At 47.2% G+C, this 22,536-nt stretch overlaps 2 protein-coding genes across 2 annotated transcripts in view; both read right to left on the reverse strand.

Moving 5' to 3' along the window:
* The window catches only part of LOC136332101 (sialic acid-binding Ig-like lectin 5), a 192,424-nt gene extending 184,250 nt beyond the window's left edge, over positions 1-8,174 (reverse strand). Inside the window, exons 1-8 of the mRNA XM_066271376.1 lie at positions 8,138-8,174; positions 7,680-8,060; positions 7,186-7,464; positions 6,870-6,917; positions 6,419-6,676; positions 5,758-5,857; positions 4,900-4,981; positions 3,473-3,932 (exon numbers count right to left, since the gene is read on the reverse strand). Of these exons, the coding sequence (XP_066127473.1) occupies positions 3,738-3,932; positions 4,900-4,981; positions 5,758-5,857; positions 6,419-6,676; positions 6,870-6,917; positions 7,186-7,464; positions 7,680-8,060; positions 8,138-8,174 (1,380 nt within the window). The 3' untranslated portion in view covers positions 3,473-3,737. Of the gene's footprint in view, positions 3,933-4,899; positions 4,982-5,757; positions 5,858-6,418; positions 6,677-6,869; positions 6,918-7,185; positions 7,465-7,679; positions 8,061-8,137 lie in introns of the transcript that reaches the window.
* LOC136332103 (sialic acid-binding Ig-like lectin 14) overlaps positions 1-22,536 on the reverse strand; it is a 74,850-nt gene that overhangs the window by 33,762 nt on the left and 18,552 nt on the right. The window lies entirely within an intron of this gene.

The raw sequence follows: 22,536 nt of genomic DNA on the forward strand, positions 1-22,536 counted from the left end.
GACAATCCCCGGGCTGCAGGGGAAAGAACCAGAGGTGACAGTGGTGAGGGAAGGGGGCAGCTCTGGAGGAAACGAATTGTTTATGGATCCTTGGTTCTGTTCCTGGCTCATAACTGGAAAGCTTCATATGAATCGATGACTTTTCAGGAACACATAAATTATAAAACCATTCTGAAGATGGAATGATCATGTTAATTAGCTGAATAACTATAAACTAAACTGACAGAATTATATGACATTATTTTAAACTACTAACAAATGGGAAATTCTGATTCAATGTAAGCTAAAGATTGAATTAAAAATCTTCACATTATCTGCATAGAGCCAGCAGCACATAATATAAAACCTAATGTGATAATGCAAAAATGGAAACTATAGATAAAGCTTCCAAATGAATGTTGATGCAAAAATTCCAAGTAAATTACTAGCAATAGAAATATCCAGTAAGTTAAATAAATTAATTATATATATACATACATGCATACTATATATACATATATACATTATTATATATATAGTATATATATTACACACACACACACACACACTCCAGGGCCAAAAGGATATTACCTAGGAGTGGAAACATAGAAATGTTACAATTACTTTTATAATGATGGTTGTTCCATAATTTAGTTGTAATTTTGGTGTGGTCATGGGAGAAGGTAAGCACAGCATCTATATAATCCTCTGTTTTGACCAGAAGTCCTCATAAATTTTTTTTTATTAATTTTAATGAGGTGACATTGATAAATCAGGGTACATATGTTCAGAGAAAACATCTCCAGGTTATTTTGACATTTGATTATGTTGCATACCCATCACCCAAAGTCAAACTGTCCTCCATCACCTTCTATCTGGTTTTCTTTGTGCCCCTCCCCTCACCTCACTCCCTTCCCTCTCCTTTCTTCTCCCCCCTCCCCTCCACCACCACACTCTTGTCCATGTCTCTAAGTCTCATTTTTATGTCCCATCTATGTATGGAATCATATAGTTATTAGTTTTTTCTGATTTACTTCTTTCACTCAGTATAATATTATCAGGGCCCATCCATGTTGTTGTAAATGATCTGGTGTCACCATTTTTTATGGCTGAGTAGTATTCCATAGTATATATGTACCAAAGTTTTTTTTTTTTAATTTTTATTTATTGATTTTTTTTTCTTTTACAGAGACATAGAGTGAGTCAGAGAGAGGGATAGACAGGGACAGAGAGAGATGAGAAGCATCAATCATTAGTTTTTCATTGCGCATTGCAACACCTTAGTTGTTCATTGATTGCTTTCTCATATGTGCCTTGACCGCGGGCCTTCAGCAGACTAAGCAACCCCTTGCTGGAGCCAGCGACCTTGGGTCCAAGCTAGTGGGCTTTTCCTCAAACCAGATGAGCCCACACTCAAGCTGGTGACCTTGGGGTCTCGAACCCGGGTCCTCTGCATCCCAGTCCAACGCTCTATCCACTGCGCCACTGCTTGGTCAGGCCGTACCAAATCGTTTTAATCTACTTGTCCACTGACAGACACTTGGGCTGTTTCCAGATCTTTGCTATTGTGAACAATGCTGTCATAAACATGGGGGTGCATTTCTCCTTTTGGAACAGTGCTATGGTGTTCTTAGGGTATATTCCTAAAAGTGGAATAGCTGGTTCAAAAGGCAGTTAGATTTTTAATTTTTTGAAAAATCTCCATACTGTTTTCCACAGACGCTGCACCAGTCTGCATTCCCACCAGTAGTGCAGGAGGGTTCCTTTTTCTTCACATCCTTCATAAACCTTTTTTTAAAATAAATCTTTATTTAGGTAAATCAAAGGAGACTATGTATATCACTTCCCTACAGCTCCCCACAAAAAAAAAAAAAGCCACTTGTAAAATTCAGGTATCTTTTGCAACAAAAATAATTTTATATAAGATTTATTTTCTTAACCTAGAATTCTATTTACCTTCCTATCTATCAGATCACATATAAACAAAAACAAGTTAAGTGTTTCATTGTCAAACACTACATCAACCCCGGGACTCAGTCCTTGGACCACTTATCTGTGCCGTCTTTACCTCATCCCCAAAGCAACCTCTTCCAGCCCAAAGGTCTTACGTGATAGCCCATATTGATAACTCCCACATGTATAACTTCATCCTCAATCTCTGCCCAGGGCTCCCCATTCCTGAATTTAATTGCCTGCGTTGGTATCTAAAGTGGGTCTCTAACTCCTGTGTCCCAACTTTCCCCTAGATTTCTGCTCCCTGCTCTTCCCACAGCTTTCTCCATCTCAGGAGACCTTAACCCATTTTCCAACTGCTCAGTCATTCTGTCTCCCGCCTTCTCTCACACCCCACACTCAGTCAGATGTAGCCATTCAGTCGTATCCAGAATCCACTCTTCTCCTTTTCTTCCCTTCTCTGCTCATTCCTTTCTTTCATTTTTTTTTCTTTCTCTTCCTCCTCTGATCCACAGACCATAAAAGTCACCAGGTGTGGCAGAGACAGGTGTGTATCTGTGCAGAGTGGCTCTAGAATGAGGGGTCTCAAAGAGAGTGAGCAGGGTGTCTACCCAAGCGTGTCAGAGAGGAATGTCAAGACTCCAGCAAGGTGAAAGGGAATGGCGTGTGTTTCCACTCAGGAGTACCCGGCAGGGTGATGAGGGGCCCTTGATGAGGTGGGGTGGGGCGTAACGATAATTGTACAAGAACATTCACTGCAGCACAAGAGAAAACCCACGAATCTGAGTGAGTAGAAAAACGCCAGGGGGAAATGTCTATAATATATGGTCCAAGGTCAGGGAGTCAGGAAGGGGCTTGTGTAGGAGACAGTCGGGGTAAGCTATCTGGCTTGATCAAATTTACCAGGGAGACCTTAACCCAGACAGGAATCGAGAGGGCCTATAGGAGGTGCTCTCATACCCTGTGTAGTGTGAAAGCCCTACGGGAAATACTCCATGATTACAACAGAGCTCTATGGTCCTAACAGCCATTCCTTTACCTCCCACACTATCTCCTGCAAAAAGGGCTTCCTTCTTGCTTCTTTCTAATTTGGGATAAAACACTGGGGATAAAATACCCAGTCAGCTTTTGCTTGCAGTAGGCAGGCAGTTGGAAAGACCCCTGTGGGGGCCCCGTAAATGGGACAGGGAAGGAACTGGCAGTCAGTAGGTGTTGGAAGAACGGACAGGTAAAGTGAGTCGACATGACCCCAGAGAGAAGATAAGATACTTATCATAAATTGACCACCAGGGAGAGAGGCTGGTCTTCCCCTGGGGAGGCTTTGAAGAACTCTGAGATGACAAATGACACCAACATGTTGCACCCTGTCCTCTATGGCTGGTCACCCTGAGGTTCAGGAGAACTTGCCAGCAGGACCTTTCTGTTCAAGAGAAGAGAGACCAGCAAGCCCTGAGCACACGCCTGGATCGGGCACTCTGTTGGTTGACTTCTGTGTTGATTTATTATTTCATGCTCACAGCCACCTTTGAATGGCATGCATGGGCTCTGCTGTACAGAAAGGGAAACTGAGGGGCGGAAATGAAGTAAATCACCTCATGACAATGCCTTAGGGAGCACTGAAGCCTGCATGTGAGACAAGTCACTGTCATCCCCTCAGCTGTCTTCTCTGCCCTGCCTGGGGACGCTCACACAGGAGTTAATGTTGATATTGTCACAAGGTCTCCTCCTGCTGCATCAGTTACTCCTGACTTCTTCCCCCGAGAGGCCGTGATGCCTGCGGCCAGGACCGAGCTCTGAGCGGGTCCTCACTTGCTTGTCTTCTTGATCTCTGAGTACTCAGGGGAGCTGGTGGCCTCCTGGTCCTGAGGCTCCCGTGGCCTTATCTCATGAAAGCTGAGGCTGGTGCCCTGGAGCTCCTGCTTCTCCCCTGATGGAGGCGCATCCCCAGCAAGTGCCACTTGGTCTGGGGGCCTGTGTGGCCCAGGCTTTTGCTTGAAACCCTGAGTGAATGGGAGAGAAGGGAGTCAGAGAATAAGGCAAACATGGTCCTGTGGGGAAGTAGGGCTGATAAAACTTTTTTTTTTTTAAATTTAAGCTAGAGAGAGATACAGAGACAGAAAGGGAGAGAGATAAGAAGCATCAACTCGTAGTTGAGGCACCTTAGTTGTTCATTGTTTCTCATACGTGCCTTGACTGGAGGGCTCCAGCTGAGCCATTGACCCCTTGCTCAAGCCAGCAACCTTGGGCTCAAGCAAGTGACCTTGACCTTCAACCCAGTGACCTTAACCTTCACGCCAGAGATCACTGTGCTCAAGCCAATAACCTTGGGATTATATCACTAATCCCAGCCTCAAACCAATGACCCTTCATTCAAGCAGGTGAGCTTGAGCTCAAGCTGGCAACCTTGGGATTACAAACGTGTGACTTCAGCATCCTAGGTTGATGCTCTAACCACTGAGCCACCAACAATCAGGCTGATGAATCTCTTTTATTTATCCCTTTATTCCACACCAATTCTTATGAACTCACTAATTCACTTACTTATTTAAAATTTTGTAACATTACAATTGATGAGACCATATTGAAGGTTTACTGATCACACACATTTCTTCTTCATAAACAGTATGAATGATACTCTTAATACCCCCATTTACAGATAGGGAAACTGAGGTGAGGAGAGAGGATGTAATATTCCCAGAGTAGGTAGAAAGTAATAGTTTTGGGGAGATGGTTCTGGCAGCCTGTACTCAGCAGAGGGAGGTGGGCTCAATGGTCAGCAGGGTGGGCAGGAGGCTGACCATGGGCTCCGGGAGATGGAGGGGAAGGAGGGGAACTCAGCTTCCATCTGTCTGTCCGGCTGACCACTGAGGGGTGAGTTTGGGGAGATGATGAGGAGCTCAGTCTGGACTCATTGAGCGGACATGCCCAGCCCCCCACACTGCATGAGATGACACCCCCACCACTCACCCAGGTGGCTGTTCCCACCACAGGGTCCTCACCATCTCTGACCTGGGGTCTTCCAGCTGCTGGTTTCCTGCAGGCTCTCACTCTAAATGAAGAAGTCAGCAGCCAGAGTGGCTCAGGCACAGGTGGGCAGGGGCCCCCACTCCCTGACACGATGACTGAGGCACCCAGACCCTGGGACCAGACTCCAGACATGCAAGTGAGTACTACATTTCCCGGGTGACCAAGACTGAATTTTCATCATGAAAGGCCCTCTTACATGCTGAAACTTGTACAAGAGAGATCACTACAGTATTCATGATAAACAGGGAAGAGAAACAACCCAAATGTCCATCAATAAATAAATGCACAAGTAAATATGCCCCATCCATGCCATGGAATATTATTTGGAGATAAGAAAGTACTGACACAAGAACCTTGACAATACCATGCTATGTGAAAGAAGTCAGTCACAAAGGACCATGTACTGAATGAGTCCATTCACATGAACTGTGCAGAATGGGCAGGTCCTGAGACAGGACATCGGTCAGTAGTGACTGGGCTGGGGCAGGGATGGGGGGAGGGTGATATTTGAGGATGTAAAGTTTCTTTCTGCTTTTTTTAAAATCATTTTGGTTAAATAAAACAGTTTTAATATTGATTGTGATAACAGGTTCCCAACTCTGACTAAATTAAAAGTCATTGACCTGTACACTTTAAATATGTGAGAATTTTACCTCACACAAGCTGTTACCTCTTTGCGTTCTCCTCCCCATCAGAAGTCTCCTCTGGATGTACTCTGCTCTGTTTTTGTGGGGTTATTGACCTCTCTCTATTCTCCCTTATAACCCAGTTCCCTGTATCCCCGGGACACAGACTTACATGTAAAGGAACAGGAGACACAAGCACAGGGTCAGGAGGGCCATGACACCAGCACCTCCAAGAGCCGCAGGAACCACTCCCGCCCTGGACACGGACTTCCCTGCAGAGGAGAGGGCGTGAGACCACCCACCACAGGACTCAGTCTCCTGTCTCCCCACCTCCTTGCAGAACCCACTGTAGGTTCTGCTCAGACAGGAGATGGAAGGCCCTGTCCTAGCAATCACCACCCAGCTCCATCTTCTCTGTGACCCACTGCTCTCTCCCTAAGCCTGTCCCCCACTAGAGCCCCTGACCTGGCAGCAGCAGGACAGCGGCGCTCTGGGCCCCGTGGACATTGCTGGCCTCGCAGCTGAGTCTGAGGCCGGCACTGAGCTCCCGGCTGAGGCTCAGGGAGCTGTTGGCCCAGGGCCCCGCTGAGCGGGAGGTGACCGTACAGGAGGCATTGCTGGGGTTCCCCTCCAGCAGCCCCGCCCCCAGCCGTCAACTCAGGGAGGGGCCAGCTGGGCTCGGGAGGAGCAGCTGCAGTGCAGACCCTGGTCCTCCCAGGAGCAGGAGGGGCCCAGCAGCTGCAGGGGGTCAGTGGGGAAGGAGGAGCAGGGTCAGTGGTGCCTCTGCCCTCCCAGGTCCCAGGTGACCTGCCCCCAGGTGTCCCCACACTCACAGACCACAGAGAGGCTGAGAGAGAGAGTCTGGGAGCCCAGCGGGTGCTGAGCCCGGCAGGTGAACTCCCCTTCTTCCGCAGTCCCCACGCGGGGCAGCTCCAGGGTCGCGGTGCTGGAGATGGGGGTGGCGCTCAGGGCTGGGGACCCCCGGAACCAACTCAGTTCTGCAGGGGGGTTACTGTTGGCCTCACAGAATAGCCGCACAGCCTCACCCTCCAGGATGGGCAGGGAGGAGGTGTTCTGCAGAATCTTCAGGGCTTTGGGGAGAGAAATGCAGGGGCGGAGGTGTGGAACACAGATGCAAACATCACAAGATGAAGGAGGGAAGGTGATGATTTTCATCCTCACTTTCTCAGGTCTGATCCCACTGGAACTGTGATGCCCCCCTCGGTCCCATGGTGATCTCAGGGGCCCAGAATCTCAGCCTCAGAAAAGCTAGGTTCCTCCTACCTGTGACATTTCTGAAGGAGATGCCTATGGTGAGGTTCCGGGGGGCATCTGGGACAGAAAGACATGGCCCCACTTCAGAGGGAAGGAGCGGATGGAAGTCACCCTGAACCCAAGGAGGGTGGTGGGAACCAGGAAGTGGGCTTGCTGTCCTCTGACCCCTCCCCCACCTGCACTCAGATCCATGCACAAGTGTTTTCTTAGCTTGTTCTACCCTACACACACACACACACACACACATACACACATACACACTCACTCACACACACAAACCCCAGTCCACTTCCCTCAGAAATCCAGCCACCCCTTTAGCACTCACAGGACACATTGAGCCGGATGCTTCTCTGTGTGGTCACACAAGCTCCTACAAGTGTCACCAGACAGGTGAGCTTGGTGCCATGGTCCTGGGGCCTCGGGGTGAAAGTGAGCACCGAGGAGCCAGGAGTCTTTGGATTCACCGAGTCAAGAGCACCCCCCACCCAGGAGAAGGTGAGATGACTTCCCCCTTCGCAGGCCCCCGGCAGGCTGCAGGTCAGCTGTGTGGGGCGGCCGGCCTCCAGAGGCTCCGGAATATGGATGTTGGGTTTCTCTGTCAGGGCTGAGGGGGAGAGAAGGAGGCGATTGGGCACCTGGGGAGGGACCCAGAGTGTGGCCTTGAAAGGAACCCATGCCTCAGGGCCCAAGCTCACCCCTAGTCTTATCTCATGAGACAATCCTGGGCTCAAGGTCTAGACAGGAAGTGTCCCAGTGTCCTATTCCCATTCTAACTCTGGGTCCCATGTCTCAGGGTCCACCCCTGGGCCCCTCCAGTACCTGTCACCTGCAAACTCAGCTTCTTATCTTGGTAACTGTATCTCACAGAAGTTCCTCTCTCCACTCGGAGTAAGTAGGTTCCTGTGTCGCTGATCCTGGCGTCTCTGATGCTCAGGGAACAGTTGTTGTTCCTGGGGTCCGCGAGGAGGAATCGGCCCTTGGTGTCTCTCATCACTGGTTTGCGTGGGTTGTTTGTGGCCACAGGATCATTGTAATATGACCTGTCTCCACGCAGGTACCAGTAGGTGTAGAGTGTGCTGGGGGAATGGACCAAACCCCGCAGGTAGGAGAAGGAGCAGGACACATGGACGCACAGACCCTCCTGCACCCTCACCGATTCCTGCATTCGGATCTCATAGCCTCGTTTCTCCTGCAGGGACCCTGTGGGGACACAGAGTCTCAACTGCAGTTTTGGCCCCTCTCTCAACTGCCTCTCCCCCCTCCCTGGGCCCACTCACCCCCCCACAGCAGGGGCAGCAGCAGCAGGGGCACCATGTCTGCATCTGACAGGGCAGAGCTGGTTCAGGTCCCCGGGTCAGGGAGGGAAATGCCTAGCTGTGTGGTAGGTGGGGCTGAGGACCCTGCACAGGAAGCCGTGGGCCAGTGAGTTCTGGCCAAGGCAGGAAGTGGACCCAGGCCCCACAGGTTGTAAGGGTGTGAAGGGGGCTGAGAAACCATTATTTCTCACCTCTACCTGAGCTCCGAAGTTGGATTTGCTGAGGCCACCAGTGGTTTAGAGGCTTGTCCAGATGTGACTCTGAAAGTGTTCACCTTACAGATGATGTTTAAGTCGAGAGGGAGGTCACCCAGGAGCCATCGTGGTCAGAGCTGGTCCTGGTGACTGGGGAGACCTACTCTCCAGCTGAAATTACTGAACTTTCTGGGAAATGATAACTTTTAAATTTTCTTTAGACCACTCAAATGCTGGCAAGAGAGAAAGTCATTTAGATCCAACTCCAGTGCAGAGTGGAGCCCAGGGAGAAAGCTGAGCACTAAAGCCCTTTGTTCTAAGGGCTTTTTGGGGACATGGATTGCACAAGGGTTTGCCCTCAAGGGTCTGAGGATTTCTGGGTCAGAGACACACACAGGCCCCTCAAGACCGATGTGTGAAGCGAGCTCCTGCCCCATTTGACAGGGACCTAAAGGCTGGATCTCAGCACAGGAGCACATCTGCCACCTTAAGGCTCAGGAAACTCCACATTCAGGATCCTCATGTGCTCAGACCCTTTTCTTTTTTTTTTTTTTTTTTCAGTATTTGAACTTAATTCTTTTTTTTTATTTTTTTTTTTATAAATTTTTATTAATGGTAATGGGATGACATTAATAAATCAGGGTACATATATTCAAAGAAAACATGTCTAGGTTATTTTGTCATCAAATTATGTTGCAAACCCCTCGCCCAAAGTCAGATTGTCCTCCGTCACCCTCTATCTAGTTCTCTGTGCCCCTCCCCCTCCCCCTAACTCTCTCCCTCCCTCCCTCCCATGTCCTCCCTCCCCCCCCACCCTTGGTAACCACCACACTCTTGTCCATGTCTCTTAGTCTCATTTTTATGTTCCACCAATGTATGGAATCATGTAGTTCTTGTTTTTTTCTGATTTGCTTATTTCACTCCTTATAATGTTATCAAGATCCCACCATTTTGCTGTAAATGATCAGACCCTTTTCAAAACCCCAACAAGGGCTCGAGTGATGTGTGGGAATCACCTGCAGTCCCGCTGCTCTTTTATGAATGAAAAAAAAAAACTTGATAAACATTTGTCCAAATTTGGCAATGATATAAAACAGTTTGGACCTCTCGGTAACAAGTTGTGTGATTGAATGTTTCTGAAATTATACAGGAGAAAATGAAATGTTAATCAACCATGCTGGAGGAAATACTGAATTCTCTCTCTGGTTTCTATATTATATCAATATCATATTATTATAACAACTAATAATAATTATTAATATAATATTAGTATTTGTTACTATATGACAGGCTTTTTCTCTTATAAAGAGGCTATGAGCATCGATCAACACTATGGGGAACATGTGTTAGGCAGGTGTGCCAGACAGGGGTGCCACACTGCTAATATAATAGTCTGTAAGTTTGCTCAATTGTCTTCTCTTTTGGTTTTCAGCATTTGAGCTTTCGTGACATCATGTGAAGAGTTTTCTCACTTAAGGAAAATTCATGGCACCGGCCATGGAAGCCACAAGACGACATCAGGAGATCCCGGAAGCTGGAAATGGTTTGGGTCAGCGTTTACCTCGTAGCTGGCAGGAATCCAAAGCTGCCCACACAGGACCACCCCAGGGACCTGGGCCTGGTGCTCGGTACTGGCCAGAGCCTCATGTGCCCCCATGAGCTCTTTGCTTCACGTCAGGTGAATTTGGCATATCCCAGGAGATAAATTTTTAAAGGTCACTGACTGCCACCTAGAGATACTGTTTATTGGAAGGGACAGTGTTGGTCAAATAAGTTTTTAAATAAGACATGTATGTTTGCTCACTTTGGGTGTGGGAGATAGGCTGTAAGCTGGCAAAGTTATTATAGCCTAAGGCTTAGTTTTAAAACTAAGCTTTTGCCCACATCCTTGACTGATTGCATAACAGGGGGTGGTGCCCTCTAATGAGGAATCCCATTTATGCCTCACATAAGTGACTTTGTATCAGAGACTTCCTTATTTGTATTGTTATAAAGTACCGCACCCCAGATTCTGAAAGGCACTGTACCTCATTTCATCAAGTTCACGTAGAGACATCCAGTCCAGATGAATTTTGAAGAGTTTTATAAGAGGAGGACATTTATTAAATATGCCAGCGCATATGGCTGACTTGAGGCATCAGACCCAAATCGTGCAGTCCCAAAAATAGTTCAGGGGCTGCTTATATACCCTTGATCACACACAGGCAGGCGGGAGAGAGCATGACATCATGGCATGGCTGACAACATTTGTTTAGGGGATACACAGAAACATTAAGAATTTCAAGGTAACACAATTAAAGACATTTACAAATCTTTTAGGGTTCATCTTTCCTCACTAGCCTAGAGGTATTTTGCTCTCAAGATTCCAGGAAGGGGGAGGAACTACAATCAATGCAAGGTGGTAGGTAAATTCTGCCTCCTATTGAAAGAGAAGTTTCTCAGTTAACCTTTATTTTAGATTTAAAACTGCAAGCCAGAAACTTCTACGTTCTTCTCCCTCCCCTCCCCAGAGGAAGGATGGGACAGGAAAGCCTGATAAGAAAGCCTGATCTTCCCTCCCAGAATATTAATATCAATTTTCTGCTTTGTGGTACCTTACAACTGTATACTGGATTAAAGGTTTTGATTTCTACACTATAAAATGGGGACAGACCGGGGGCTCGCTCTCTCGGTTCCTGCTATCAGCATTGCAGGGGCTTCCCTCATCCTTTGCCCTTCATGGGAGAAGCAGTTTTTCTGCTTTTCCCTTGTCTTCTCTTGTGTCTTGCCTGTCTTGGTGAGACACCAATAAACAGGATGGCCCACTGTAAGGCCAGGAGCCGCCATCATGGCCATTCACATGCAGGTTCCCGTTGGATTCGGGCAGACGGTAAAGAAATGGCGGAGTCGGAGTCATGAGAGTGCACCACCCCACATCATGCAATCAGTCAAGGGTGTGGGGAAAAGCTTAGTCCTAAAACTAAGCCTTAGGCTATAATGACCTGGCCTGCTTACAGCCTGTCCCCCACACTCAATACAAACTATAAGCGAGCAAACAGATATATCACTTTTTAAAACTTATTTGCCCAACACCCACCATACTCCAACTCCACCATTTCTTTACCGTCTGCCCGAATCCAGTGGGAACCTGCATGTGAATGGCCACGATAGCGGCTCCTGGCCTTACAAGTGGCGTAGTTTGCAGCAGGGTTCAGAGATCCCTATGGAGCCCCCACCCTTGAGGGGTGGGGTAGAGGACTGTTTGCTGTTCTGGCTTCCCATGGCTGTCCTTTTAGGGGCCGTGGGCTGCATGGTTTTTTTTTGTTGTTGTTGTTGTTGTTGTTTTAATTTATTGTTATTTATTGATTTTTAGAGAGAGAAGAAGGGGAAGAGTGAGGAAGAGACAGCGTAAGGCCAGGAGCTGCCATCGTGGCCATTCACATGCAGGTTCCCATTGGATTCGGGCAGACGATAAAGAAATGGCGGAGTCGGAGGATGGTGGGCCATCCTATTTATTGGTGTCTCACCAAGACAGGCAAACCACAAAAGAAGACAAGGGAAAAGCAGAAAACCAGCTTTTCCCATGAAGGGCAAGGGATGAGGGAAGCCCCTGCAATTGTGATAGCAGGAACTGTGTGAGCAATCTCCTGGTCTGTCCCACTTTATAGTGTAGAAAACCAAAAACCCCTAATCCAATATACAAACAAGGAAGTCTCTGATACAAAGCCACTTATCTGAGGCATAATTGGATTCCTCATGAGAGTGCATCACCCAGATCATACAATCAGTCAAGGGTGTGGGGAAAAGCCCAGTCTTAAAACTAAACCCTAGGCTACAACGACCCTGCCTGCCCACAGTCCGTCCCCCACACCCAACACAAACCACAAGTGAGCAAATACATATATCATATTTACAAACTCATTTGACCAACAGACAGAACCATCGATATGCTTCTGTGTTGGAATCCATGGGAGTCCGAAAGACCAGAGTCACAGGCTTTATTGAAAGGAAGAAAGGAACCCTGCTGGGCACTTCTCCTGGGGAGAAGAGTGCCAGTTACAGACAAGGGGCAAGTTACATAGTGTTTAGGAGAGCTTGAAGGGATACTGAGGCAAAATTCGGCTATGTCCGGAATGCTCCTCCTTGGGGGCTTGGAGCATGTGGGTGTTGAATCAGAAGTCCTGGTATGGGCCTGACCTGTGGTGGCGCAGTGGATAAAACGTCAACCTGGAAACGCTGAGGTTGCCGGTTCAAAACCCTGGGCTTGCCTGGTCAAGGCACATATGGGAGTTGATGCTTCTTGCTCCTCCCCTTCTCTCTCTCTCTCTCTCTCTCTCTCTGCCCTCTATAATGAATAAATAAAATCTTAAAAAAAAAATTTAAAAAGGCCTAGTATATCCGGAGCCCCACCTTGGGGCAACTTCTCAGCTTTTTGGAATTCCTTTGTCTCAGGGTCATTAGTCTAGTAAGGGTGAGGTCTGACAGATAAGCAGAACATCAAGAGGGCAGTTTGGAATTTACATTTCTATCAGTATGTTCTCTGACCCGGGACTGAACCAGCAACCTTTGTGTAAAGCCAGAAGCCATGGCCACTATCACAGCAGCCTTCTGGCCCATGCAGGTTCACATTGGATTCGGACAGTCGGTAAAGAAACAACGGAGCCACAAACTGGTGGGCCATAGTCTTTAATCCTAGCTTGCACCCGGCGGGCAAGTAAAAACATACACTGGGCTCCAAAACCCAGTCACACTCAGTGCTCACAAAGCCACTGACTTATCCGAGTTTCCTAGAATCAAAGGTTTCTAGCTCACCAGCCTTATTCTCCTCTGTTCCCCATCTCCTTCCTTATCCCAGATACAAACTCTGCACAAACTGGCATCTCACTCAGCACTCTGCCATCTTGGCTGCTTTCCTGGCCTCCTCCACGTGGCCTTTCTCTGCTCTCCTCTGCTCTCTCTTCTAATGATAATCTCAGGAACCAAGAGCCAAGTCCCGTTCTGCCTCCATTTTATAGTGTAGAAATCCAAACCCTTAATCCAATATACATAATAGGGAAGTCTCTAATACAAAGTCACTTCTCTGAGGCATGATAGGATTGTACCACCTCACACCAAAAAGGGTGAGACAGGCTTAATCCCAAAACCAAGCCCCAGGCTACAAGAATTCTGCCTGCCTTTAGCCCGCCCCCAACACATTAATATCACCTGGGCAATGGCCTCCACGTGGGCAGTGGCGCCATCTTTAACAAAGTGAGCATAATACATTTTATCTGCCCAACACTTTGCCTATTGGGAGGCCGTTTTAACCAACCAAGCCAACTGGCCAGGGTTGAGTGTTTTTTACTCAAGAGGAAACTAGGAGTTCTGTGTGAGAAGCTGCCCGAGGTAGAAAGCTTCAGTATGAATTGCAAAGCGAACAGCAGAAAAGGCTGGAATTGGAGCGAGCACTGAAGAAGGAATTACTGGTTCCGAGTTGCACTTTGCCCTGGAAGCTGAAAGTTTGCACCGGCAATTGTTGGAAAAACAACTGCGGATTCAAGAGCTTGAGTCTCAGCTTCTGGACAAAAGCTGTTGTAAGATACCAAAAGCTGCATATTAATATTAATATTCTGGGAGAAAAGGTCAGGCTTTCCTGTCTTTTCTTTGGAAAATGGAGGAAAAGGAATGTGGAGGTCTCCTGACTTATAAGGATGACTAGGGTCATTTGGTTTTAAGTTCTCTGAAGGGATTAAGGTTATCTGAAGAACTCCCTTAGCTTGCAATAAGAGACAAGATTTAACCTACCATCCTACACTGATCCTAGCTCTCCCTCCCTTCCTAGAATCTGAGATTAACGTGTACCTCTGGGCAAAGGAAGAGAGATAGATTCTAAAGGGATTTGTGAATGATTTTGATTGTATTACCTTGAAAGTTTTCACATTTCTTGTAAATCCTCTAGACAAATGTTAATCTTGTTAATGTAATGTAAATCTTATTAAATGTTATTATCTTGTTAATGATTGTGTAATGCCCCCCAACATGTACATCAGGCGTTAGGAAACTTTTTGGCTGAGAGAGCCATTAACACCACATATTTTAAAATGTAATTTCATGAGAGACATACAATGACCCGTGTACATTGTGCATTATCCAATAAAAATTTGTTGTTGTCCCGGAGGACAACTGTGATTGGCTCCAGCCACCCGCAACCATGAACATGAGCAGTAGGAAATGAATGGATTGTAATACATGAGAATGTTTTATATTTTTAATGTTATTTTTTTTTATTAAAGATTTGTCTTTGAGCCAGATGCAGCCATCACAGCAGCCATATCTGGCTTGCGAGCTGTTGGGTGGATAAAATATATTATGCTCACTTTGTTAAAAATAGCGCTGCCACCCTGGCCGGTTGGCTCAGCGGTAGAGCGTCGGCCTAGCGTGAAGAGGACCCGGGTTCGATTCCCGGCCAGGGCACATAGGAGAAGCGCCCATTTGCTTCTCCACCCCTCCGCCGCGCTTTCCTCTCTGTCTCTCTCTTCCCCTCCTGCAGCCAAGGCTCCGTTGGAGCAAAGATGGCCCGGGCGCTGGGGATGGCTCTGTGGCCTCTGCCTCAGGCGCTAGAGTGGCTCTGGTTGCAACATGGCGACGCCCAGGATGGGCAGAGCATCGCCCCCTGGTGGGCAGAGCGTCGCCCCTGGTGGGAGTGCCGGGTGGATCCCGGTCGGGCGCATGCGGGAGTCTGTCTGACTGTCTCTCCCCGTTTCCAGCTTCAGAAAAATGCGAAAAAAAAAAAAAAAATAGCGCTGCCCACGTGAGGCCGTCGCCCAGGTGATATTAATGTGTGTTGAGAATCCTTGTAGCCTGGGGCTTGGTTTTGGGATTAAGCTTTTCCCACCCTTTTTGATGTGGGGTGGTACAATCCAATCATGCCTCAGAGAAGTGACTTTGTATTTGAGACTTCCCTACTTTGTATATTGGATTAGAGGTTGTGAAGCTACAGTATAAAATGGGGGTAGAATGGGAACTTGCCCTCTTGGTTCCTGAGATTATCATTAGAAGAGAGAGCAGAGGAGAGCAGAGAAAGGCCACGTGGAGGAGGCCAGGAGAAGCAGCCAAGATGGTGGAGTGCTAAGTGAGATGCCAGTTTGTGTAGAGTTTGTATCTGGGATAAGGAAGGAGATGGGGAACAGAGGTGAATAAGTCTGGTGAGCTAATAACCTTTGATTCTAGGAAACTCGGATAAGTCAGTGGCTTTGTGAGCACTGAATGTGACTGGGTTTTGGAGCCCAGTATGTATTTTTACTTGCCCGCCGGGTGCAAGCTAGAATTAAAGACTATGGCCCATCAGTTTTTGGCTCCGCTGTTTCTTTACTGACTGTTCAAATCCAATGCGAACCTGCATGGGCCAGAAGGCTGCTCATGCCTCCTGGCTTTACACGAGCCATAGGTTCCCGACCCCTGATGTATGTGGTGAAAGGGAATCCATGGGAGTCCAAAAAGACCAGAGTAACAGGCTTTATTGAAAGGAAGAAAGGAACCCTGCCGGGAACTTCTCCTGGGAGAAGAGCACTGGTTACAGACTAGGGGTGAATTTGATAGGATTTGGGAGAGCCTGAGGGGGTACCGAGTCAAAAGTTCTGGTATGTTCCCTTTTATGGTTTTATGGTTTCAGCTTCCTGGAACTCTTCTGCCTCAGGGGCGATTTTCCAGTAAGTAAGGATGAGGTCAGGCAGCCAGGTGGGACAGCAAAAGGGCAGTCAGAGTTCTGGTAAATTCATATCTCTATCATTTCTCAACTCTGGGGTATAATAAAAAGGAGAAGACGTGAGGAGAAGGAAAGGGCATGGGGTTCAGGAAGGAGGTTTGTCTTGGACCAGAAATCTTCTGGAGCTACTTCCTGCTGTTATCCCTATTGGGGGCCTCCTTCATGAACCCCGCCTTGGAGTAATTGGAGTAGGGGTTGTAGAAGCATTTGATTGTAAGTAATCCTGGAGATTTTGCTCATTCGTGCCTGCAGGAAATAAACCTTCAACTTTAACCACAAACAGGAAGCTGGTTAGAGTAAGTCATGCCATTTTTCTACTTTAGCAGCAGTGGGAGTTGTCAGGATCACAGTGTGTGGACCTGTCCACGTGAAAATCAGACTTTGGGTGATGTAATGCTGGAAGTGCCTCTTGGACAGTCTTTGTACAGTTTGCTCAGTAACCTATAAATCCAGCAAGTACTTAGGGAAAGGATTGTTACATTTCTACACTTTGTAGTTAGAGTTTAAGTCCTAGTGACCACTGCTTCTAGCTGAAATTAGCAGCAGGTCCCAGTCTACAATAGGCATGGGGCATTGAAACAAGAGGAATAAAGGAGATACTATACATTAAATAAAGCAACAAATTCAGACTGTCAATACCCACAGTAGAGATCTTAAAGGGATAAAAAAAAACTTAAATATTCAGTCAAGGCATAGTAGATGGTCCATGTGTTTACAAGAAATGATATCAGTTTATCTGCTACTTGGAAGAAATACCTTAGGCTCGTGAACAATGTCCTTGGGCCTTCAGTGGTAATTCCCAGCATGCTGGGCAAGGTCAGGTCACAGGTAGGTGAAGCAGGGCTAGAAGAGACTGAGCCCTCCCTGCATGGAGCAAGGAGGACAGCTTACCTTCTCATGTCCCTCTTTCCACAGCAGAGGTGTGTCAACTGGTGGGGCCGGGAAGCCTGGCAGGCTTCAGTTCAATGACCTTTCTTTCCACTCTGGAGCAGGGCCCTGATGGAATCCTATGAAGTTTTAGGGCGCTGGAGCCTTTAAGAGCGTATGCCAAAAGCTGGTATTTCCTGACTTCCTTTGGGCCTTATTTGCCTATTCTGTTACTTCCTTGGTCATTATAGACCTTAAAAGCCATGCTCAGAAGATCTCCCTGAGGGGCTTGACTAAGAGAGCAAATTTTGGAATCTGGTGTTTAAAGAAGCCTATTTGACCAAGGAATGAAAGGATTTGATTTGCAGTGGTAGATGGTTGGAGACTGCGGAGGGTCTGAGTTCAATCGAGGGTGAGACCTCAGGTGGTGGGAGTTAAGGTGATGCCCAGATAGACTACGGATTAAGAGTAAAAGAGTGAAGTTGAGCCTTAGCAGAGAAGACATGATATCCCTTCACAGTGCGGAAGTTAAGAAGGGTGGTGTTGTGTTGCCTTGAGGCAGGCAGGGAGGGGCTGCAGAGGAGTGGGTATCTACATATTGTAAGAGAGTACTAGATTTGAGATTGCATGCTGCTAAATCCTTAGCTAGTGCCATCCCGAACAGGTGTGGGCTATTTTTGATTTCCTGGGGTAAGGCAGTCCATGTAAGTTGCTGGGATGCATTAGTGTTTGGGTCAGTCCAGGTGAATGCAAACAGAAAGTAAGAGTCAGGGTGTAGAGGAATGGTAAAGAAGGCATTCTTGAGGTCTAGGACTGTAAGTGAGTGGTGTTTGAGGGAATGTGTGACAGTAATTTGTAGAGATTAGGGACTACTGGATGGAGGGGAACTATTGCCTCATTGATTAAGTGTAAATCTTGTATGAGGTGATAAGCCCCTGAAGGTTTTTGAAACAGGAAGGATGGGGGTATTGCAGGGAGAGTCCATGGGGATGAGTAAGCCTTGATTTAAGAGGTGGGTAATTATTGGTCTAAGGACTTAGAAACAGACACAGTTACACATTAAACAAAGACTTTATATATATTATTGTTAGATTCAAGGAGTACTGACATGCTGGGGCTGCCAAGAGTGTACAAGGTCCCTGTGACGCTGAGAACAAAGAGTTCAGCAACATCCTGCCTTGAGTCAGAGACCCTTATCAGAAGTTTATGTTTGAAATTCTCCACTGAGTAATACCCCCCCTGTAACTGCGCACGACCTCCCTAGCCAATGACTAACAGCCACATCAGATTCTGTATGAACCGCTTGCTTGCTACGCTATAAAAACCCCTAGACTGTAGGCGCTCAGTGTGACTCTGGTGACTGCCACCTGAGCTCACCCCTGCGCAGGTTTTTTTTTTTTTTTTCTTTTTCTCTTGGCCATAAAACTTTGTCTAAAACTCTCCAAACGTCTCCAGTGTTTGTTTTACCCGGCGAGTGCAACAATTATGAATTAAGAAATTTAAATGAGCATGTTTTACTTGTTTCAATTTAAATTATATTAGAGATATTTTCTGACAAACAAAGAGACAAGACATATTTCTTCCTCACATAGCTTAATATATAATTCTGCTTTTTTTGAGTTTTTTGAGACAACAGGGAGTTGCCAGCATAGAGGGGAGGAAGAGAGAAAGCAGACAAATGGACAGTGTGAATAGCTGGATGGAAAGGAGGGTCAGAATTTGCAGGAGGAAAAGGAGGAGGAGGAGGAATTTGAAGTGTTGGTGGTGGCACCACGTGGTCAGAGGAGTCAAAAAGATTTAGAGCTCCTCCTGAGATTGGGAGGAGCCCATGTTCCTAGGGGAGCCTGGCTAAATGGTTTGGACTGAGAGGAGCCCACAGAAGAGGAGACTGGTGAGAGAAGGGGGCATCCCTGCCTTCAGTCACAGTTCTGAGAGGAGAAAATTTCTGTAGAAAGAGAGTCTCAGACAAGAGGTCGTCACCCCAAGGCTGAGATCCCAGAACATAGGACAGGGGCCTGGCTAGGCATACCTAGACTTTTGTAGAAGTCCATAAAGGAGTAGAGGCAGACCACTCGTAGATATGGGGTCCAAAGCCAAAACCGTCTGACCAGAAAGGGGTGTTTTTAGAGAGAAATTTGGAGGCCAACTGGAGAAGGGGAAGGGAGAAACTTTTTACCTTTCTGGTTGAGCAGGGGTTCAGGACAGGGTTAGACTGCCAGCCAATTGACCTACAATTGCTTATCCAGGCTTTGTTTGAACAGCAAAGGGGGAGCATCCAGGCAGTTAGTACCCCATCCCGGGTTTCAGCACCAAATGTTGGAATCCATGGGAGTCTGAAAAGATCAAAGTAACAGGCTTTATTGAAAGGAAGAAAGGAACCCTGCCGGGCACTTCTCTGGGGAGAAGAGCACTGGTTGCAGACTAGGGGTGAATTTGATAGGGTTTGGGAGAGGCTAAGGGGGTATTGAGTCAAAAGTTGTGGTATGTTTCCTTTTGCAATTTTACGGTTTTGGCTTCCTGGAACTCTTCTCCTGTGGGTGATTGATCAGCTTCCTGGAACTCTTCTGCCTCAGGGGCGATTATCCAGTAAGTAAAAGTGAGGTCGGGCAGCCAGGTGGGACAACAAAAGGGCAGTTGGAGTTCTGGTAAATTCATATATCTATCAATAACCAGCCCCTGAAATATACTCAGCATGCATGATTTGGGCCTGCTATGCCCTGTGTCAGCCATATGCAGCCAGCATACTTAATAAATTTCCTCCAATAAAACTCTTCAAAATTCATGCGGACTTGATGAAGTGAGGTACAGTGCCTTTCATAATCTGCGGTATGAAACTTTATAACAAAGCCATCAGCCACAGGAGCCAGGAGCCTAAATGGTCACCAAAGGAGCAGCAGCATCTGAGCGGGTGGATTGGCTTTGAGTGAGCGGAAGCAGGCACTTGCAACTCCTCTTCTGAGGATGAGGAGGCTCAGGCTGAAGTTACCATACGCACACTGAGAGCCCAACCAGTGGTTGCCAAGAAGGTAAAAACCCAGCAGCAAAGAGTCCCTCAGGAGCCACAGCCTCCTGCCCAGGTAATGGAACACTCTGGTCTGGCCCTGTACCCAGCAGAGTTGGGGCACAATTTAGGGAGAAACCTACTGAATCCCTGGTAGCCTGATTACTACGATTATGGGACATAGGGGTGGATAGCACCCTGCTCTCCGCAACAGAGATGGAGAAATTGGCCACCATTACCACACACTCCTCCCTGAGGCAGCGTCTTCAGAACTGCCATGGCCACCCAGGAGACCATACGCTATTAGAATGGGTGATGGCCACCATTCGTATGGTCTGGCAGAATGCTGGAGAACTGCCAGGGGCAATGAGTCGGTGGCAGTGCTACAGGGGAGACCTTCACTAAAAGGTTATTTAGTAACTAGGTACAAAGAATGCTGTTTTCAACCCTGGGTCCTGTGGGCCAGACAAGGAAGTGTTTACAGCAAAAATGAGGGAATTTATCCTTGCTAGCGCCCCGTCAGCCCTTTTTGGGTCAATTGTGGCTATCTTGAGTCCCTATGTGGGGCAGCCCATCAATGCAGTCACACAGATGGTAGCAGATTTGGGATAGCTGGAGGCCGCTCAGGATCATAAAGCAGTGAGGGCTGCTGCCTAAGTTGCCCCCCAAGTAACAAGGGAAATGGGCCTATAAAAGTTACCCGAACGTAGATGTGGGTAGATTCGATTGCGGCTGGATCAGATAAGGGAAAATTGGATGGCCAGTCTAATAAAATTCTTTTGGAGCTTTGGCAGCAGCTTAAACCAGAACAGAAGTTCTAGCCACTGAGATGAAAGGCCCCGGCAGCTACCAATAAAACTTTTGCAGCTTGGACAAGCTTGGTTATAAGATTATATGATAGAGATGGCTGAGGGAGAGGAGAACTCCAAGACCCATTGTACCAGTCTGAGTAGAAAAAGGGCCAAGGGACCCGTCTAACTGAGATGGGTGGGGACCAGAGGCCACACATGGAACTGGCTATCCACTGGTCCCCTTCCAATGTACAATAAGTGCTGACCTTGGTGGATACAGGTGCAAAATGCTCCCTCCTCTATTGGAACCCAGAGCAGTTTGCTGGGACCCCAGTGGCCATTGACAGTTATAGGGGCCAAACTGTTCAAGTGAAGCCAATAACTATTCCATTGGGGATAGGAAGACTGCCTCCTAAGCCATATAAGTGTATGTATGTCCTATTCCTGAATATATTTTGGGGATAGATGTCTTGCAAAGACTGTGGTTGGAAACTACAGCCGGGGAGTTCCGGCGGCAGATCGGGGATGTAAAAGCAGTGTTACGGGGACACGCATCACATTCCCCTTTGCAATTACCCATCCCTCGGTGTGTGACTAACACCAAGCAGTTCCGCCTGCCAGGTGGTTATGAAGATGTCACAGGGACAATCCTTGAACTAGAAAAGGTGGGGATCATCCGGCCAGTGCACAGTCTTTACAATTTCCTGGTACGGCCTGTGCGCAAAGCAGATGGAACCTGGAAAATGACAGTAGATTACAGAGAACTTAATAAATTTGTTCCCCCGACCTGACCTGTGGTGGCACAGTGGATAAAGCGTCGACCTGGAAATGCTGAGGTCGCCGGTTCGAAACCCTGGGCTTGCCTGGTGAAGGCACATATGGGAGTTGATGCTTCCAGCTCCTCCCCCCTGTTCCTCTCTTCTCTCTCTCTCTCTCTCTCTCTCTCTCTCTCTCCCCTCTCTAAAATGAATAAATAAAATAAATTTTAAAACAATTACTCTAAAAATAAATAAATAAAAATAAATAAATAAACAAATTTGTTCCCCCTTTGCACACTGCTGTTTCCTTGATTGCTAACATGATAGATCGGCTAAGCCATGAGTTGAGGACATACCACTTTGTGGCAGACTTGGCCAATGCTTTTTTCTCTATTGATATAGCAACAGAGAGTCAAGACCAGTTTGCCTTCAGTTGGGAAGGGAGACAATGGACCTTTAAAGTGTTACCCCAGGGCAATTTGCATAGCCCCACCTTGTGTCATGGGCTGGTGGTTGCTGACCTGCCTAAATGGAAACAGCCAGAGGCAGTTCACATGTACCATTATATTGATGATATTATGCAAAATAGTGATTCTCTTCCAGAATTGGAGCAAGCAGTCCCTACCTTGCTATTCCACTTGAAAGCATGTGGCTGGGCAGTCAACGAGAACAAATTACAAAGACCTGGGTTATCTGTTAAATTCTTGGGAGTTGTCTGGTCGGGTAAGACAAAAGTTATCCCTGACACAGTTATAGAAAAGATTCAAGCATACACCCAGTTACAGGAATTCTAGGGTTGTTGGGGTATTGGAAAGCATTTATACCCCATTTGGCTCAGTTACTATGCCCCTTGTACAACCTTATTTGGAAGACGGTTTGTTGGGATTGGACTGAGCAGGCGCAAGATTCATTTGCAGCAGCTAAGAGAGCTGTCAAGGTGGCACAGGCCTTGAATGGCTTTGATCTTGCCAGTTCTTGTGAGCTGGATGTTCATGTAACCTCGGAGGGGTTTGGATGGGGCTTGTG

Source organism: Saccopteryx bilineata, chromosome 3, assembly GCF_036850765.1.
Source record: "Saccopteryx bilineata isolate mSacBil1 chromosome 3, mSacBil1_pri_phased_curated, whole genome shotgun sequence".
Lineage (NCBI taxonomy): Eukaryota > Metazoa > Chordata > Mammalia > Chiroptera > Emballonuridae > Saccopteryx > Saccopteryx bilineata.